The 16,860-nt window shown below is 39.7% G+C and overlaps 1 protein-coding gene across 1 annotated transcript in view; it reads left to right on the top strand.

Moving 5' to 3' along the window:
• Positions 1-11,442, top strand: part of LOC108076160 (uncharacterized) — a 54,004-nt gene extending 42,562 nt beyond the window's left edge. Inside the window, exons 7-14 of the mRNA XM_017168886.3 lie at positions 53-253; positions 1,998-2,066; positions 3,779-3,888; positions 3,958-4,172; positions 5,335-5,473; positions 5,552-5,657; positions 5,743-5,905; positions 9,119-11,442. Of these exons, the coding sequence (XP_017024375.2) occupies positions 53-253; positions 1,998-2,066; positions 3,779-3,888; positions 3,958-4,172; positions 5,335-5,473; positions 5,552-5,657; positions 5,743-5,905; positions 9,119-10,305 (2,190 nt within the window). The 3' untranslated portion in view covers positions 10,306-11,442. The remainder of the gene's footprint in view (positions 1-52; positions 254-1,997; positions 2,067-3,778; positions 3,889-3,957; positions 4,173-5,334; positions 5,474-5,551; positions 5,658-5,742; positions 5,906-9,118) is intronic.
• The last annotated feature ends 5,418 nt before the right edge of the window (positions 11,443-16,860 follow it).

The raw sequence follows: 16,860 nt of genomic DNA, 5'->3' as shown, positions 1-16,860 counted from the left end.
TCGGAGCCAAGTGGCCGACGTAAGAGCCTTATTCTCATTAAATATGTATTAGGGCAAGAACTCGACGTACAATAGCAACAGCGAGTACGAGTGCCTGCCGTGCGCCGAAGGATGTGACTCCTGCGAGGACTCCTCGCCCTGCATAGCCGCCCTCAACTGGCCAATGCGCACCAGCATCCTGGCTTTGGCCTGCATCGTGATTGGCCTCCTGCCGCCGGCGGCCTGGTTCACCTTCCGCTACCAGCAGGTTAAGGTGAGTACCGCCGGGAGTCACCCCTCAGGGAGCCATAAGTATTTCAACACCCCGATAGGAATCTGGGTGAGAAATCAAGTCAGCAAGTCGCTTTGAGGAAGGAGCTCAGTGTTTTTGCTGACGAGGAAGGAAGTGGGGGAAATTAAGTTCATTTTCATTAAAGGTTTATTTTTATGAGATTTTCTTGTTCTAAATTATTATTATTAGATATTCTTTTATTATTTAAATATTATTTAAGGTTAATAAATATACATTTTTTCGATTAAAGGTTTTCTTATTGGTTTTTCTTTTAAATTAATAATTAGTTCTAAGCTATTAAAATATTTTCCAATACTGATTTATAACAAATTTTAGCTTTAATTGAATTTACAACAGACTAATCATAGTTTTCCCTATTTTGTTAGCAAAGAAAACTTCTTTTACAAACCCCAAATATTTTTCCCTCTGGTCCTCGCAGGTGAAGGCATCCTAATCCGCTTTTGGCAAAAGCCACACACTGCCAGGACGAACGTTTCGAATCACAGTTGTGGAATTAAAAGCTCTGATAAATCACCTAGAGTTCCGACCGAAATTGTTAAGCCATTATAATGGCATTATCCCCGGTCAGCTTGTTTTCTTGTTATTTTTTCTCTATTTTTTTTATATTTTTTATTCCATTTCATTGTTTTTATTTTCTATGTTTGTTCATGGCTCTGTCAAATTCCGCTGATCCTTTGGCCGGGCCAAAACCTAAGCTGTTGTCATCAATGAGCCGCTAAGCGGCTTAGCATTGTTAGAATCAAGTTAATTTTGTACGTGGCCTGGACAGGACATCCTGCCCGATGACAGGCGGCCAACAGGATATTGTCGCGCATAAACGGAAGTGCAAACATTCGCACAGCTTGCCCATGTCCATGCCCATGCCCACTTCCTGTCGCCAGGATGCATGTTGGAAAGGTCCCAGGTCCTGACTTTGTGTAGAGAGAGTGTGTCACTCGCTCATTAGAAGGACGAGGACCAGCAAGTCCTGCAAGCTGGCGGCGTCCAATTGTCTCTGGCACTCGGGATTTAAACCATTCGCAACTTTGTCTTGCACTGCGGATGTAATATAGAGACACTGAGAGAAATATAATTAACAGAAATTAGGGTTTAAATTATTAAACAAAAAAATATAAATTATAAAGATATAATTAAAATAAAATATTCTTTAAAAATCTATTTTACTTGTATTTAGTTTCTAAATTTTCTAATTTCTCTCTTATTTTCCCGAGTGCCCAGCTAGAGTGTGCAGGAAGTGAGTTATTTTATTCCCTTGTCGCTGTCTGACATTTGTGTGCTGTCTGCTGTCCCTATACCCCAGACCCCAGTCCCAGTCCCCAGTCCCCACCACAGCCCTACCACATCCCTATCCTGTTCCACTTGCCCGCTTCTCGCGTCCCAAGGCAACTGGCCAACTAAACTGTTTTCATTCGTAATGCGATTCTGTCGCATTTGTGTCTCTCCCTTCAATGTCTTTCTGTCCCCATGTCCTTGCTGGTGTGTGTGTGTGTTTGTGCCCAAACTAATTAAATGGCGCTAAACATGCCGCCCAACATCCTGCCAAAAGTGTGTGGAGAGAGGTTTGGTTCGGAGTCCTAGAGTCCCGCTGTGATTTTCTTCCTCCAGTCCTGTGAAATTGTGCAGATTAAACGATTTCAATTTAAATTTACAAAGTTTTTCCGTTCAAGGACTAATTGGAAATGTTTTGTTTTGGATTTTCTTACAGGTTGTGAGGGCCGCTAGTCCTGCCTTGTTGAGAGTCATTGCATTGGGCGCCTTTTTCATTTACTGCACGGTAAGTAAATATTTAAGAATGTCTTTTTTATTAATGGATTTTCAATAAAGTTTAGAGGATTAGGAAATTGAGTGTACAGTAGATTACAGGATTTTATCAGAGGGAAATAAACCTTTTAAAAGGACTTGTTTTAGTTAACGTTTACACAGAAGACAGACAGAAGACTTCAAGCGCTTTTTGGGAATTTATTTTTAAAATAAGTAATGGTTATAAATAAATGAAATTTTGATATGAAACACACATTTTTTTAGCTAGAAAAAGCAAGAAGGCTTCTTCAAAGCGCTGAGTATTCAAAGAGCTCACCTAAAAAAGTAATAGCTATTTAAATAAATAAAATTAAAAAATATTTAAATACTTTAAAAAAATCTTAGAAATTTAACAAATGTTTAGAGGTCATAAAAAATATTTAAAAAATATTTCCAGCCCTTAAAAATGTGCCTAAAAAATTTTTTAAATTATAGAAAATGTTTAAAGATCAAAGCAAAATATCTCAAAAATATTTCCTCAGCATTATAACTCCTTAAAGTTGTGCTTAAAACATTCTAAGAATTACACCAAATGTTTAGAGATTATAAAAAAAATCTCTACAAAATATTTTCACAGTATTATAACCCCTCAAAGTCTTCCTCCCATGCTAGCCAGTGCAATTCAACAATTTAATACCATTTGAGCGGCATAATCGATGGCTTTCACTGCAATTCCGAATTAATTAAGAGCCTTCGCATAGATGCAGAAACCGAAAACTGAAACATTTTGCCAGCCAAAAGAGTCTCTCTGTTGAACATCATTACAACTCAATGGTGCGCTGGGGAGAAGTGAGATTCATTCAAAATTCGAAGCCATAAATCGCCACACAATTTGCATGCGGTGAAAAATGAGATAGCAAACCGCTTGCCAAACAGAGCACTCGAACCCAATTCCCATCAATTTCTACACAATTTAATTTGATTGATTTATGGCCCCGGACTGAGACCGAGAGAGAATGCAAACTAATGGGATGCTGGCCAAATAAACAACAACTTTAAGCGAGTCCATTTGGGGGGTGGGTGGGGGCAGGATTTATTTATGTACTATATATATTTATTTGTGGCAGATTTATTTAGTATCTCCTGCACACACAATAGACATACGATGAGGGTCCTGCTGTCAGCAGAGTTTGCCTTATGATTTTTTAATATGTGTGCAAGGCGTGAAAAGAAAGAAAGCTCCCCAAAATAGAAGCCAAATCCTCAACACCACCATCACTACCTATTGTCCTTGACAAAGCTGCCAGGAGCCAGAGAGGCTATGAGGAGGTCGAAGCCTATTGTCACATGTGTGGCTGGATTCCATTGAACCCGATTGTCTGCCATCATCCATATCATTAGCCAATGCCTATTATTTCCCCCAGAATGACTCATAAATACAGTACTTGACTCTGCTGTGGGTATATTGATATTTTAAAAGTATTTAGCTTGCAATATATATTTGAGAAAAATTTTGCAGGCTTCGCTGAAAGCAGCAATATTTCAGGGTTTTTTTCTTTATTGAAGTTTAGTGAAAGGAAGCCTTATTGCAACAGAACAAAAAGATGAACTTGTATGAAAATTATTGTGAAAAGAAACAGTAAACTCAACAAAAATCTCTTAAGGTAGTTTGTAATTATATATTCTCACACTCTAAATTATTTATTGTCTTTTATATATGATCTTAAATGTATTTATTCCCACCAGAACATTGTGATGTATCCCAATCCCAACCTCTACACCTGCACTGCTCGCATTTGGCTCCGCGAAATAGGTTTCTCCTTGACTTATGGAGCTCTGATGCTCAAGACCTGGCGGTAAGATATAGTTAAACCCCTATAAAACACCTTAAAATTTCTTAAACTTCCCTTTAATCCCCCCCCAAGGATCTCGGTAATTTTCCGTGTCCGGTCTGCCAAGGCTGTGAAAATCACAGATGCCGCTCTGCTCAAGAGACTGGGCATCATTTGCGGGGCCATTGGCACCTGTCTGCTGGTCCGTACTCTTGTCTCGCCGCCGGACGTGGTCGTGGGACGCACTGCCGATGACCTTAAGGCATTTCTCTGCAAAACGGACTGGTGGGACTATACATTCACGTCAAGTAAGTGGGGGTATCCTTAATACAATATGGCTGATGGTCTGGAGCTTGATTGGCCTCCGCAGGGGGGCCCTTTCAAGGTGACTCCATAAGAGAGCAGCCCCGAAATTCAATGCCCACGTAACGTATACGCATTGTTGGCCGGGAAATATGAATTTCGAAGGAAGCCAAAAGGCGGAATGCAATAATGCAATGGCAAATAAACGTTGCCCAGCCAACCGCCAAGAGCAAAAGCGAAAAGGGAACACCTGCTGCTTCAAGTAGTTTTCACTAGATTTTCAATAGCTTTTCCTTGCTTTTTCCAACTTTTTTTGCTGGTAAAATCTAGGTGAGAGTTTTCAAGCTATCTTTTGGCATAGGGTGGACCTTTATGAGTTACATTTTTGGATATTTAATTTGTGTTAAAATATTTTAAATTTTTTGGTGTCAGAAATATTCAAATTTCAAATTCTTTGTATCCTTTAAAGCCCTAAAATAAACACTTAAACACTTGCAATATAATCTTATAGTATAGAAAAAGTTATTGTGCCATTTTATTTAGCATAAACTGTTTTTAAAAATCTTTTTTTTTATACCCAAAACACCTTAAAGGTTGGTCCTCTCTTTTACATACAAGTGTATGCTTTTCTCCGCCTTTTTCCCCGCCTTACCAGAGATATTGGTCCGTGCCAAAATCCATGTTCGCGCCACGGTAGAGTGGCTTTTTCAAGGAATCCCTGCGTTCCACTTGCTAGCTCGCTTAATTAAAAAAGTTGAGGCAATAGCGAGTGCGAGTCCTTCCTATCCTGCAGAACAATTATCGCCGTTCATCACGCACTCGCACTGCAGCTGCCAGATGCTAAATAACTTCATTTGACTTTGCAACAAGCCAGAGAGCTTGTATTACATTTATAATTGCAGCCCTGAACAGTTGCCAAAATTAAAAAGGAAAAATAATAATAATACATGCACTTTCATTTCGCTGCCAAAAAAAAAAAAAGGCTTATAAAGTGAAGCTACCACTAGAAAATGGGGCCACACAGAGTGGTAGTTAATCATAATGTAATTACAACTAATTTTTTTTAATTCAACTTCAAAGCGAAACTACGGCAGCCAGCAAAGTGCACTCAAAGGAACTAATCCCTGGCCTTGTCTTGATCCCTTTTTTCCCCCCTCTTCTTTCCAGTGGAGGTCTTGTTCCTAGCCTGGGGCGTTCGTCTGTGCATTATGGTGCGAAAGGCTCCATCAGAGTTCAACGAGAGCCGCTTCATATCCATGGCCATCTACAATGAGTTCCTGCTCACCTGTTTTCTCAATGTGTCTATGTGAGTAGGGGAAGGTTTTTGAGTGAAAAATTATGAATTAAAACATCTAAATAATTCCCTTTTCTCTTACAATTCCAGGCTCTTTCTGCAGTCTCCCGCCAATCCGGATTTGCTGTACATCATCTTCTTCTGCCACACCCAGTTGACGGTGACTCTACTGCTGGCCCTAATCTTTGGCAGCAAGGTAAGTGGTCCTTCTCCCCTTCCCTTGCCTCGTTTATTCCGATTTCCTCTATGATCTCTCTCTCTCTTCATCTCTTTGACATCAGGTGTACATCGTTCTGAGGAGTGGCAAATCGCACCAGGAGAACATTGGCCTGGGCACTAAGGCATCGGGGGCCAAATTCAATTTTCGTCCTCAAGTGCGCACCTTTGCGAATCCCAGTTCGGTGACCACCTCCACCGTACCCGTGGCGGGCACAACGTCAGCAGGTAAGTGTAGAAAGGGAAGGGGAAGAGGGAAGTCTAGCCAACAGAGTGCTCTGCTAGCGATAGCCAAAACGGGCAATTGGCCCATTTGTCCTAATGGGCCGCAGCGAATCGACGTTTATGACAAACGACAGTGTCCACTTGACAAATAATCTGTGGAGGGCAGGATACAAAGAAAACTTCCCTGGAACCTCTTGGACTGCACTGAGCAAAAAAATATGTACTAAATTAAGGAGTTAATAAGCAGAGTAGCAGAGAATAAGAAGGGGTCCTTCATTAGACACATGTGATCTTATTTAAGAATAGAATTTAGTTTCCTACTTTCTACCCCAACTTTTTCACAGTGCACTGTCAAGAAGGTCTCGCTTTTTCGTTGATTCTTATTAATGGCTTAGTATTTGACAAATATCAAATAATTTGTATAGAAAATCAATTCAAATGCTAACGAGAAGCAAGTAAAGACCTTGAAAAAAGCAACAGAATTTGTTTTTTTCTTTTCATAAAAAATCCTTGGGAATATATTATATTTAAAATAAAAACTTCACAGTTCACTGCTGCTAAACTTTTAGACTTTCTCTTATTTAAACCCAATTTTTTTCCCCAGTGCTTGTGTCGATTAAGTCTTCTTGGTTGCTTTGACTTTTATTTATGGCGTATTATTTGGCAAATTAAAAAATGAGCGGAACAGGCGGCGTCAGTGGCACGCTTATCGCCGCTGTCTAGACATGAGCCGCGGATGGCCTATCCTCCTATCTGGTTGACAGCCCCGGATGCTGATTTATGTGCTCCAAAACAATCTGGGCTGCGGTTGGCCTGGAGTACCGGGAGACCGTATGTGTGTGTGTGTGTGTGTGTGTGTGTGGGTGCTTTCACGGCGGGAAGCAGCTACAAAGCACAAACTTCCGCCAAGTTGCCGCCGACGCCATATTTGTTTATCGCTTCGCTGGCTTTGATGCATAAACAACTATGCGAACTCCCTGGAGGATCCAAATAGACCAAAGCTTTGGCGGGGGAGGAGGTTAGGAGGTCAGGTGGGTGTGGTTGTGGGTGTAGGTGCCCTTTGGCTTCCACCCTTACCCCAAGGAATTTGGATAACATTGAGCGTGGGCGGTTGTCTTTAAAGTGGCGCCTCGTTTGTAATTGAACTACAAATTTACGCAGATGCCAGGGCAACCGTTGGGCCAATCAATTTTGATTAGAATTCCAAACCGAAGCCCGGGTTTCAAGTATCAAATTTTGGCTCTGGCACTAATTGCTCAAAGTTTTCGCGTTTCCTTATGCCAGAAAATTGTTCGCCTCATTGTCGTTACTAATAATAAATTATATTGAAAGCAAAACTTGAAAGAGAATATGATATTAGCTAAAGGCTAAAGCTAATAATGTTTATACACAGCAATGCTTAACTAATTTATATGCTAAGATGGGGGAAATATTTTAATCACAAAGTAGAAATAACTTAAGATTTTTGTTATTTAAGTGCTGGTAGTTGAGGAACTTAAAGGAAGTTTTGATGAACTTGTAAAATTAAACTAAATTCCGACTATTATATAATATATTTTAATTTTTAACACACTTTATATGGTACAGAAACGGAAAACCGTTGAAAAATATATAAAATAAGATGCATAACGACATACAATAATTTTAGCTCTCGATTTTTTAGGGCTGCAGACTATTTTTAATTTTCTTTAAAAGTTTCTTTATTAATTTTTGCAGAAAAAATACTATCTATTTATTTGTTTACTTTTTCTTTATGTAAATAAGAAGTGTTTTGTATAAAAAAGTTAATTAAAGTCCCTTTTTAATGTAAAACCTGAAAAACCTTTACAAAAAAATTAGCCATGAAAAGATACATTTCGAAAGGAGGTAATTTCCAGCATTATGGGGCTATAGCCCACTGAAAGGTGGCTCCTTTTTTTCCTGAATCATCCTGGCTCCCATTGTTATCGCAATGTTTTCTATTCGCGAACCTTTTTAATTTTCAGGAAGTTTATGGCATAGAGAGAGCAACGCGACGCTTTATGTTTTAATGCTTTATAGGCTCTCGGTCGCCTGCTCTCTCTTGACGTTTTTTATTTAATTTTTTATTACTCGTATTTCTATTTAAAAACACAAAAAAAGTAACGCGTTTTTGTGGCTGCGTAAATTGTGCGTTAAATTTACATTTTTTTCTTTTTTTTTTTTGTTGTGAGCGAGTCCTTGTCGCTGGGCCGGTTTTTTAAGCGTCACTCAATTTGCATATTTAAATTGAACAATCACAAAGTAGCAAACACTCAGCACACCCACACACACACACACACGCATGCCGATTGTGTGTCTGTGTGGCGAATTTAAAATATTTCCCAAGCGGAAAAGGAATATTGTGTTGCATACTAAGAGGGGCACACATAATAAATTCAATTTTGGCCACTGTCGACTCTCCTCCGGTCCACTCTGCTCCGCTTAATTTCACAGCCATAAATCTAAATTCAACGGACAACAGGAAGAAAGCTTTGTGCGGCTAATACACTGACCGGAAATGGGGGTTGCCTTTCACTCAAAATGAAATGAAAGAAGAATGTAGAAAGTCCTGTAGCATTTACTTTCAGTGTGCGATTTTTCATTGTAAATTTATTTGTTTTTCTTTCTTTATTATTTGAAAGTTGATAGCGTGAGTTGTGTTGTTGCCTTTGAGTGGACGTGGCTTAAATCATACCGACAGGCTTTCAGCCGAATTGAACGGCCATTTATCATTCCGACGGCGAAAGAGGAAGCCGTGAGTCTCGAATCTCAAGTCTGAAAAGCCACAACTTTCCTTGCCACACATCCACAGCCGCTACAAACATTACGCATTTAAATTTGAGGTCCTTTTTTTCGTAGAGGGGGTAAAAGGGAGCAAAGGGAGGAAAGTGCGAAACTTTTGACACGGACGGGCAACTTTTTTAGTGCAAAAGTTGGCCAGCGGAAAACAGGCAGCAATGCCTTTTTAAGCCGCGCGAAAACGATGCTTTCAGTTGAGATTTTGGGATCGTATTTCGACTGCATTCGTAGCGACATTTGGTTAACATTTTCATTTAAAACTTGAGTTTGGGGATTTAGAAGTAAAGTTTCAGGTGTGACTTTGAATGCTTAAATTAATTTTGATTCGCACTTTCAAGTTGTAAATATTTAAATCACTTCTTTGTAATATCAACATAAACTATAACCTTTAAATATATATTTTCTTGTAATCCTCAGAAAACAAACTCTCCGACCAGGAGGCCCTGGAGGAGATCCGCCAGCTCAGCATGCAGCTGCAGCGCATCCAGGAAATGGCTCCGCCCAAGGGTGTGGCCGTGATGACCATCTCCAGTTTGCTAGATGGCCTCAAGACACCTGGTGGCCTCATGGTGGTGGCAGCAGCTGCTGGAGCTGGCCACTCAGCCTCGGCCGCCGCCAGCAGGCAAAGTGCTCTGCCCCTGCTGGCCCTCAATGCCGAGATGCAGAAGTACAGCCAGCAGAATAACAATGCCAATGGCAGGAGCAGTGCCCGAGCCAGTATACCCACCATGGTGCTGGAGACCCCGCCCAGCTCAACACCTCCCTCAACGGCCTTTGAGGAGCGGGCCATGAACACCGAGCTGAGTGGGGATGACTTCCGGGAGCAGCTCCTCAGGCGAACTGCCGATGGGCATATCATCTGCAGCAGGTGTTTGGATGCGTCCAAAGAGCACTACTACTGCTGTCCACCTAGGAGTGTCTGCGACCATTTGGGTTCACCGCAACAGGAGGCTGGCGGCAGTCTCAGCTTTGCCAATATCAAGCTGGAGTGCATGTGCTCACAGTCAGAGGACCTGGACCAGGATAGGGATAGGGATCGGGGGGACCAAAGGCAGCGCAGGCCTACTGTGAGAACGGCAGCCACTAATACTCCCCCCACCAGCTGCAAGCGGGCTCCAAGGAATCTCCTCGAAACGGAGCTCAGCATTTCGTATCAAATTTGTGATAATTGTAGAAGTAAGTACAAGCTGACGGGTCGAAGGAGAAGTGGCAGCTACTCCCAGGCCCAGGCCAATGCCCAGCTCTGTCAGCAGCAGTTGCCGGGTGTCCCTGCCATACAGTCCCGATCCAGTGAGATCCTGGATCGCACAGCCACCGCCGGCGATGTGGAGACGGAGTCTAGGACCAAGGCTGCCCACTCCACGGATGATATTGTTCTCTACTCGAGTGCAGAGAAGGAGTTAAAGGAAGGAGAAAGAGTGGATCAGCTGGAGGAGCCTGTGGCAGCTCCTTCTCTGGGGAACGTGTCCGTGAACTCCAATAACTCCACAAGTCAGACGGACAGGACCAGTGGCAGTGGCGGCAATTCGCGACCCAAAAGACCGGATAAGCTAGTCCTAGATCTGAATGATAGGTCCAAGTACACCAAGGAGGTTTCCGTGTAAAGAAAGGAAGGATAGTTAAATTTTTAAATTGATTTTGAGGCGGAATAACTGAGATACACCACAAAAATATCCCATACAAATTCAAGAAGCTATACTTTTTGATGTGTAAATACTTAAAATAATTTTCCAGATTTTCCATAAACTTAAAGCTTGAATTTATAATTTGTTCATGTACCATATATATATATGCATTGTTGAAGGGTATAATTTTGGAAATAAATTTCCCAAGGCAACCCGAATTTATACCTTTAAAATACAAACCAGTTTCTTCATTAGGTTTCGGCTTTAAAATTTAAATCAGAAATGTTTTTTTATGCTTAGGCCAGTTGAAAATAAAAATAACAAAACAAAAATCACCAAAGACTTTATTAAATTGTATTTATAGATAAAACTGATTGATTTAGCTAACTATAGGGTTAAGTTTAGGGCCCAAAACACCTGACTTTCGGAAAGAGGGAGAGCTGTGTGTGTGTGTGTGTTTGTGTGATTTGCAATTTGCATTGCTAAGCGAAATCATCATTTGCAACTATAATGAGCCCCGTGAATATATGTTGTGAATATATTTTGCATTTGGCAAACATGCAGAGAGCAAAAGTCAACAACATTCTGCCTGAAAGTCATTTGTTTTCGGTCGGAATTTAATTAAATTTACATTTTCATGTATGTAGATAATTAAATCCAAATTGCTTACTAATGGAAAAGCTGCAGCGAGACATTTCCCATGAAAATGATTTAGATAATACTCATAATGATGGTGGTAAAATGCATTTGCTGTTATATTTATTAAGTCATGTTTAAGTGCCGAACTATTCAAAATGGAAGCCCAACCACACACAGACACTGTAAAATATAATATATAAAAATAAATATAAAAGTTGATGTGAACTGTAAAATACACATATCCTCCTTGAAAACTCACACAATACCTTCCAACCCCCTTATAATATAGTGAGTGAATAACGTTTAGCCCTAATTGTAGCTACAATTAAATACTATATTAATTAGCTGTCCTACACTTAGTGCTGCAAAAAAAATAAAAAATTAAATTGAATAATCTCCAATTCAATGCTAACAATTGCCCACCCCCCTGCCCTGCCACACATGCAAATTAAAATTAAATTTAGAAGGAATCAGATGATGTACGATATATTTATGTAATGTAGTTAAGCGTTGCTGTTATCGAGTTGAAAAATACTTGTGTGTGTGTGTGCGGCAGACAAAAAAAAAACGTTTGTTTAAAGCAATCCAATAAATGGCGAATCTACTGAATAATGTACCGAGTACCCACCGACTTTTGTTGATTACAAATTTTAGCAGCACAAAGAACACAATGTTGTTCTCTAACGACTTCATTAAGTATACGCAGCGGGGTACCAGCCTGCATTTCGGGTGAGTATCTCCACCTAGTATCTATATTGTATGTGTGTGTGTATCTGTGCAAAGTGTTTTGGCGCCTTTTTGCGCTTTATGAGCACGTTATGGTTTTTATCTTTATGGACATGCCTGCGTGTGACCCTTTTTTGCCATTTATGCCTGCCATTCCGGGAATGCCTTTTCAACTCGAAACGAGAATGTAGCCGGTTTTTTTGAAGGAGACGTTAATTTAAATGTTTTACGGCCTCAAACGGATATGTTTGGTCTGTTTGTTTTTGTACCTAGTACTTAGGGGGAAGAAGGGTATTTATAACTCTGTGTGGACTGTATGAGATAAAAGATCTCAGGGACTATAAGAGATAGGGTACCCTTTTTATTAAACTAAGATAAAAGCTATTGTTTTGGATTAAGTGAAACGTAACATTTGAGAAAGATCGGTTGATAAACCTGCAAGTTATTTCAATACAAAGTTTCCAACTTATATTTCTATCTTGCTCGCACTCCCTTAAGGTGTTTAGTCAAGTCCCAAACCTTGGTTACGAACTTGAATGATCCAAATTGCTTTTTTATTAACTCTATATTATTTTTAACACTTTTATTTGTAAAGTAAATCAAAGTTTCCATTTCTTAGCCAGGTATCCCTTAGTCGATCATCTTCCCATGTTTCCTTCTTTCTAACTTGCTTTGTTTTCTTTACATTTTGCTTTGTTTTGTCTTCTGTTTGTGTATCAAATTAAACTTCAGCAGTCAGGCAGACAACATTAGTGTTATCAGGCATTCGAAGGACATCCAGGATGCGTGCGTTGTCTGCGTTCCTGTGTGTGTGTGTATTGAATTTTAAGCACTCGCTTTTGGAAAAGTGAAAATTCATTTCGAGCCGCACGTCCTAAGAGTTTTCTTTAAATTGAATTTCAATCATTACACCATGCCAGATATTTCCGAAAATAAAATATTTAATATATATATATACTTTATATATATCTGCCTTGCTGCGAGTAATTTACAAACGAATTTCATCTTCGCAGTTCCAGCACGTGACAACATTAATTAAACTTTCAACATATGCGTGTCAGCCACATGCCCCGGCTCTCTTGGCTCGCGGAAAATGGAAAATTCCGGATGGTAAAAGTGCGTAACTAAGGGGGCGAGGTGAAGCAGCCACCAACGTAATCGTGCCTGTTTCCGCTGCGGGCCTGAAACAGATTTTTATTTTTATTTACTTTTATTTTCATTAACTTTTTCGTCCCGGCACCATAGCCCGAAAAATATCGCCATTTATTGGCGGGAATTGTAAATCGGTACATTTTCAACTCAACTTTCACTATTTTTCGTTTAATTGCCCCCAGAAAAAAAATATATCTCTATAAAAAAAAAACAAAATTGAGGGGTTTCCTGATGAAAAGCAATTATTTAGTGCCTCTAATGGAAAATAGTTCTTAAATAAAAAATATTTAAATTCTTTCGTTGTGCAAGAAATCACTAAATATATTATTTAAAAAAATATTAAATCGATTTTAGAAAATATTTAATGATTTACTTTGAAAATAAACCTAAACCTAAACCTAATTCTTTAAATTATATCATTTAAATATTTGTTTAACTTTAAACCTCCCACTAAGCTTAAAACTATTTAAATTAGGCTTTTGAATTACTTAAAAAATTGCTTTTAAAAATATTAAGGTTATAAATCCCCCTTTAAGGCAGCTTGAATCGAAATTCCTGGAAGATTTCATAAAATTTAATGACCAAAGGCGCTGGCCACTTGTGAAGGAGCTCCCAGCGAGGGGAGGCATTAGGATCGTTTAATTAAACGCCTGTTGCAGAAGCCGGGACACCGAAAAGTCTGAGGACCTCTCCTTTCTCCTACCCAAAAACTGGGTCATAAATTTCAAAGCGAATTGAGTGACGGTGCTGAAAGGGAAGGCAGGATGCGAGGTGGCTGTTTTTCAAACAAAGAAAATGGCACTTACCAGAAAACACAAATTGCTTTTTGCTTTCTTTTTTTTTTGCCATCTGGCAATTGCAAAATCTTCAGCAGAAATTTATTTCCATGTCGATACTGCTGCTGCTGGTGAAGCTGCTGGTCTTTGATGGCCAGCTTGCTTTGTTTTGGACCTGGTCTAAAGCCAGTGCGTTACGGCGTATTTCAAGGATTTTTTCCATCTCTTAATTACGGCTATAAATGCCAATGGCAATTTCTTTGGCATTAAATAAGAACATGTTAACGACCTGCCAAGCCTTCAAACAGAAAAAAATAGCAAGTGCCTGCATAAAAAAAAGGAAATATCACACACACATGCCCCGAAAAACAATTGGGAAAGTCCCTTTTCCTCTGCCGATCGAGTAACAACAGGCTGTGTCCTGGCAAGGACACCGCTTGTTGGCTCACGTGCGCCTGGGCGTGGAGCCAATTAAAATTAAAGGAGCCTCCTACGGGCATGTGGGTGTGTATGCTGCGTATGTGTTTGTGTGTTTTGTGTTAGCCAGAAACCAATAAAATAAAATTGCCAACACCTTATTAACAGCAGCTGCCTCTGCAGGAAGCTGCCAGCTAAATGGGCTTACAAGTTGTTTCTATTTGCTGCTTTCGGAGCTTTCAATATGCTTCTCAAAGGACGAATCTGTTATGGAATTATATTAGAGCTAAGAAGTTGGCTAAATTGATATTTTCAGGGTACTTAATAGTAGAAAATTGAGACTATTTCCCCTAGAAATACAAATTTTTAGTTAGTTTTCTGCTTGATAATTTCTTAAAAGTACTTTTAAAGACCTTTCACAAGCAATATTTACAGAAGAAATACCCTTTAAACCCTTTAATTGAATATGAATACCTACATATGTAAACTCTTAAAATCAAGTTCCCTGGAAAACAAATAAAAAAATCTAATCAAAATTCATAGAAATTCACTTAGATGTTAAGCCTATTCACAGCAAATTCGTTGACTTAAAATATGGACTTTAATTGCTTTCCATTGTTTGAACTAGTTTGCAGTCCAATCTCTCTCTCTCTCACCTGCTGGTCGAGTATTTAGGAAAAAGAGAGCTTGGCATATGTTGCACAGGTATTTCAAGGATTGTTACACAGATGTTTCCATGTATCTGTCGAGGATTTCAGACTGCAACGAGAGCTTGGGAAAATATTTTTATTGTGCATATAAAACACGGTCAAAACTCGAAGGAGAACTTCTGGCAGACACCTCTACCTTCTCACTTATTCAATGCAAATGGACTTCTAAGGGACATTGAATTTTATGCCCCAGTGGGGAAGGTCCTTAAAGTCGTGTGTGTGTGTGTGTGTGTGTAATGTGCTCTCCGACACTTGAAGCCACGCACGCAGCCACACACAATTGCATTTATTCGCACACGTGAATTGCATTAGATAGTTGCCAGGACATAAACTAAATCTGCCTGCAGTGTCAGGATCCCAGACTCACGGCTGACAGGTACTGGAACTGAAAGCGACAGCAGCTCCAGGCAGGATATTTGCATTAGGGATGAGCTAGTGATTGTGAAAATGTTGTTTAAAATAAGTATATAAAACCTTTAAATAAAGAAATAAATTCTTAAAACAATATTACGGACTTAAGTAAATTCAAGTGATTTATTTGAAATATATCTCCAAGGATTCTAGCAGCCGGAAGTTAGCCATCTCTAACCGGAAATACAGCAATTCCTTGACGCTGCACACTTCGGCTTCAGTTCCTGCTCTTACTTACGTTTACGTTCGGATTTTGGACGTGGTTGACGTGTCAGTTACAAGGAGCAATTGTGCAAATGTGTCGGTTACCATTTTTGGGATGAGATGTGCGATAAGCGTCAAATGCTAGTACGAGCTCCTGGAATGGAGATGAGCATGGGAATGAGTCCTTGCAGCTGCAGAGGCAGAGGGATATGGAGATGAAAATGGGGATGGATATGGAGCTAGCTATAAAGATGGAGATTGAGATAAAGACGCGAAACGTATGTACGTTCATTGGCCAAGCCAATCAGGCTAAATTGTGCCTGATGTGCTGAGAATTAGTTAGTGCTCCTGTTGACTTATTGGCTTTTAGTTCAGGAATTTTCAAAATTAGGTTAAAGTCTAAAAGAAAACCAAAAATACACAAGGAGCAAGCTGCTATTCAATCCTTTAACAACTGAAATCATGTAGAATTAGTTTATTAATTTTAATATTTTTTAAATTATTCGCTAACAAATATATGCCATTTTCTGCTCTGTAAAAACTAGTTCCCTATTCATTAAGCCTTTTTAGAGAATAAAAAATTCCCTCTCAACTTAAACTCTGATGTCAATGGACACCACTCTCCCCTGAGAGCCGTATATGTCCCATCCTTGTAGGTGCAGCTTGCAGAAACCCCCATTTGAAGGACCCTTTGCTAAAAGGTTATGTCGGTGTAAGTGGAAGTTTAACTAACATTCAGAGCTCCTGGAGAGTGGCAATTACTGCTACCCACTTACCTTTGAGCTCTGTGCCTGGGCTCAGCTTAAATCCAAATGAGTCAGTCCCTGCCGGAGATCAGCCTTTGTAATAAGTAGTTTGGCTTTTATTTCTTTCCCATCAGCATAAGTCCTTGGGCTCTCAGCGGGATGAAGTCATTAAATTAAGTCACTTCAAGTGCGTATACTTAATTTTTTGTCATGCAGCGCTTTTACTGCAAATGTACAATATAAAAAGTAAAAAAAAAAAAACGAATAGAAACGTAATGGCACCGCATGATATTACAATTTGAGCCACAAAGTAAACACACATCACAAAGGACCTGGCCACTACACACACAGAGAGAGAGAGGCCTACGAATCTGGATGAGGATACTGTTTCATAGCCCACCGACATTCCACATCCGCACTACAATTCGTAGCCACTTCCGTTTCCACCGGGCATATGAGCAGCAGCTCTGCCGTGTTTTATGTTTTATGTTGCGCCGCATTTAACAATAAAAACTTGAAACGTTTGCAATGAAATGCGCAAAAGGCTGTAATAAAGCGAGCAAACAAGCTACCACACAAGCACACAAAGCCGTGGCTAGTGTTTACACTTAAAAAACAGTCTGGGGAATTAGACGTAATACTTAAATTTTCTTTATCAATATCCTTTCTTCAGAAATTCATTGAAATATCTAAAAGATCATAACCAGCCCTATACATTTTATATATTCTGGATTTCTCCATTCTGCACAGCTT

This window comes from Drosophila kikkawai, chromosome 2R (genome assembly GCF_030179895.1).
Source record: "Drosophila kikkawai strain 14028-0561.14 chromosome 2R, DkikHiC1v2, whole genome shotgun sequence".
In the NCBI taxonomy this organism is placed as follows: domain Eukaryota; kingdom Metazoa; phylum Arthropoda; class Insecta; order Diptera; family Drosophilidae; genus Drosophila; species Drosophila kikkawai.
This window is presented reverse-complemented; position numbering and strand designations above follow the sequence as displayed.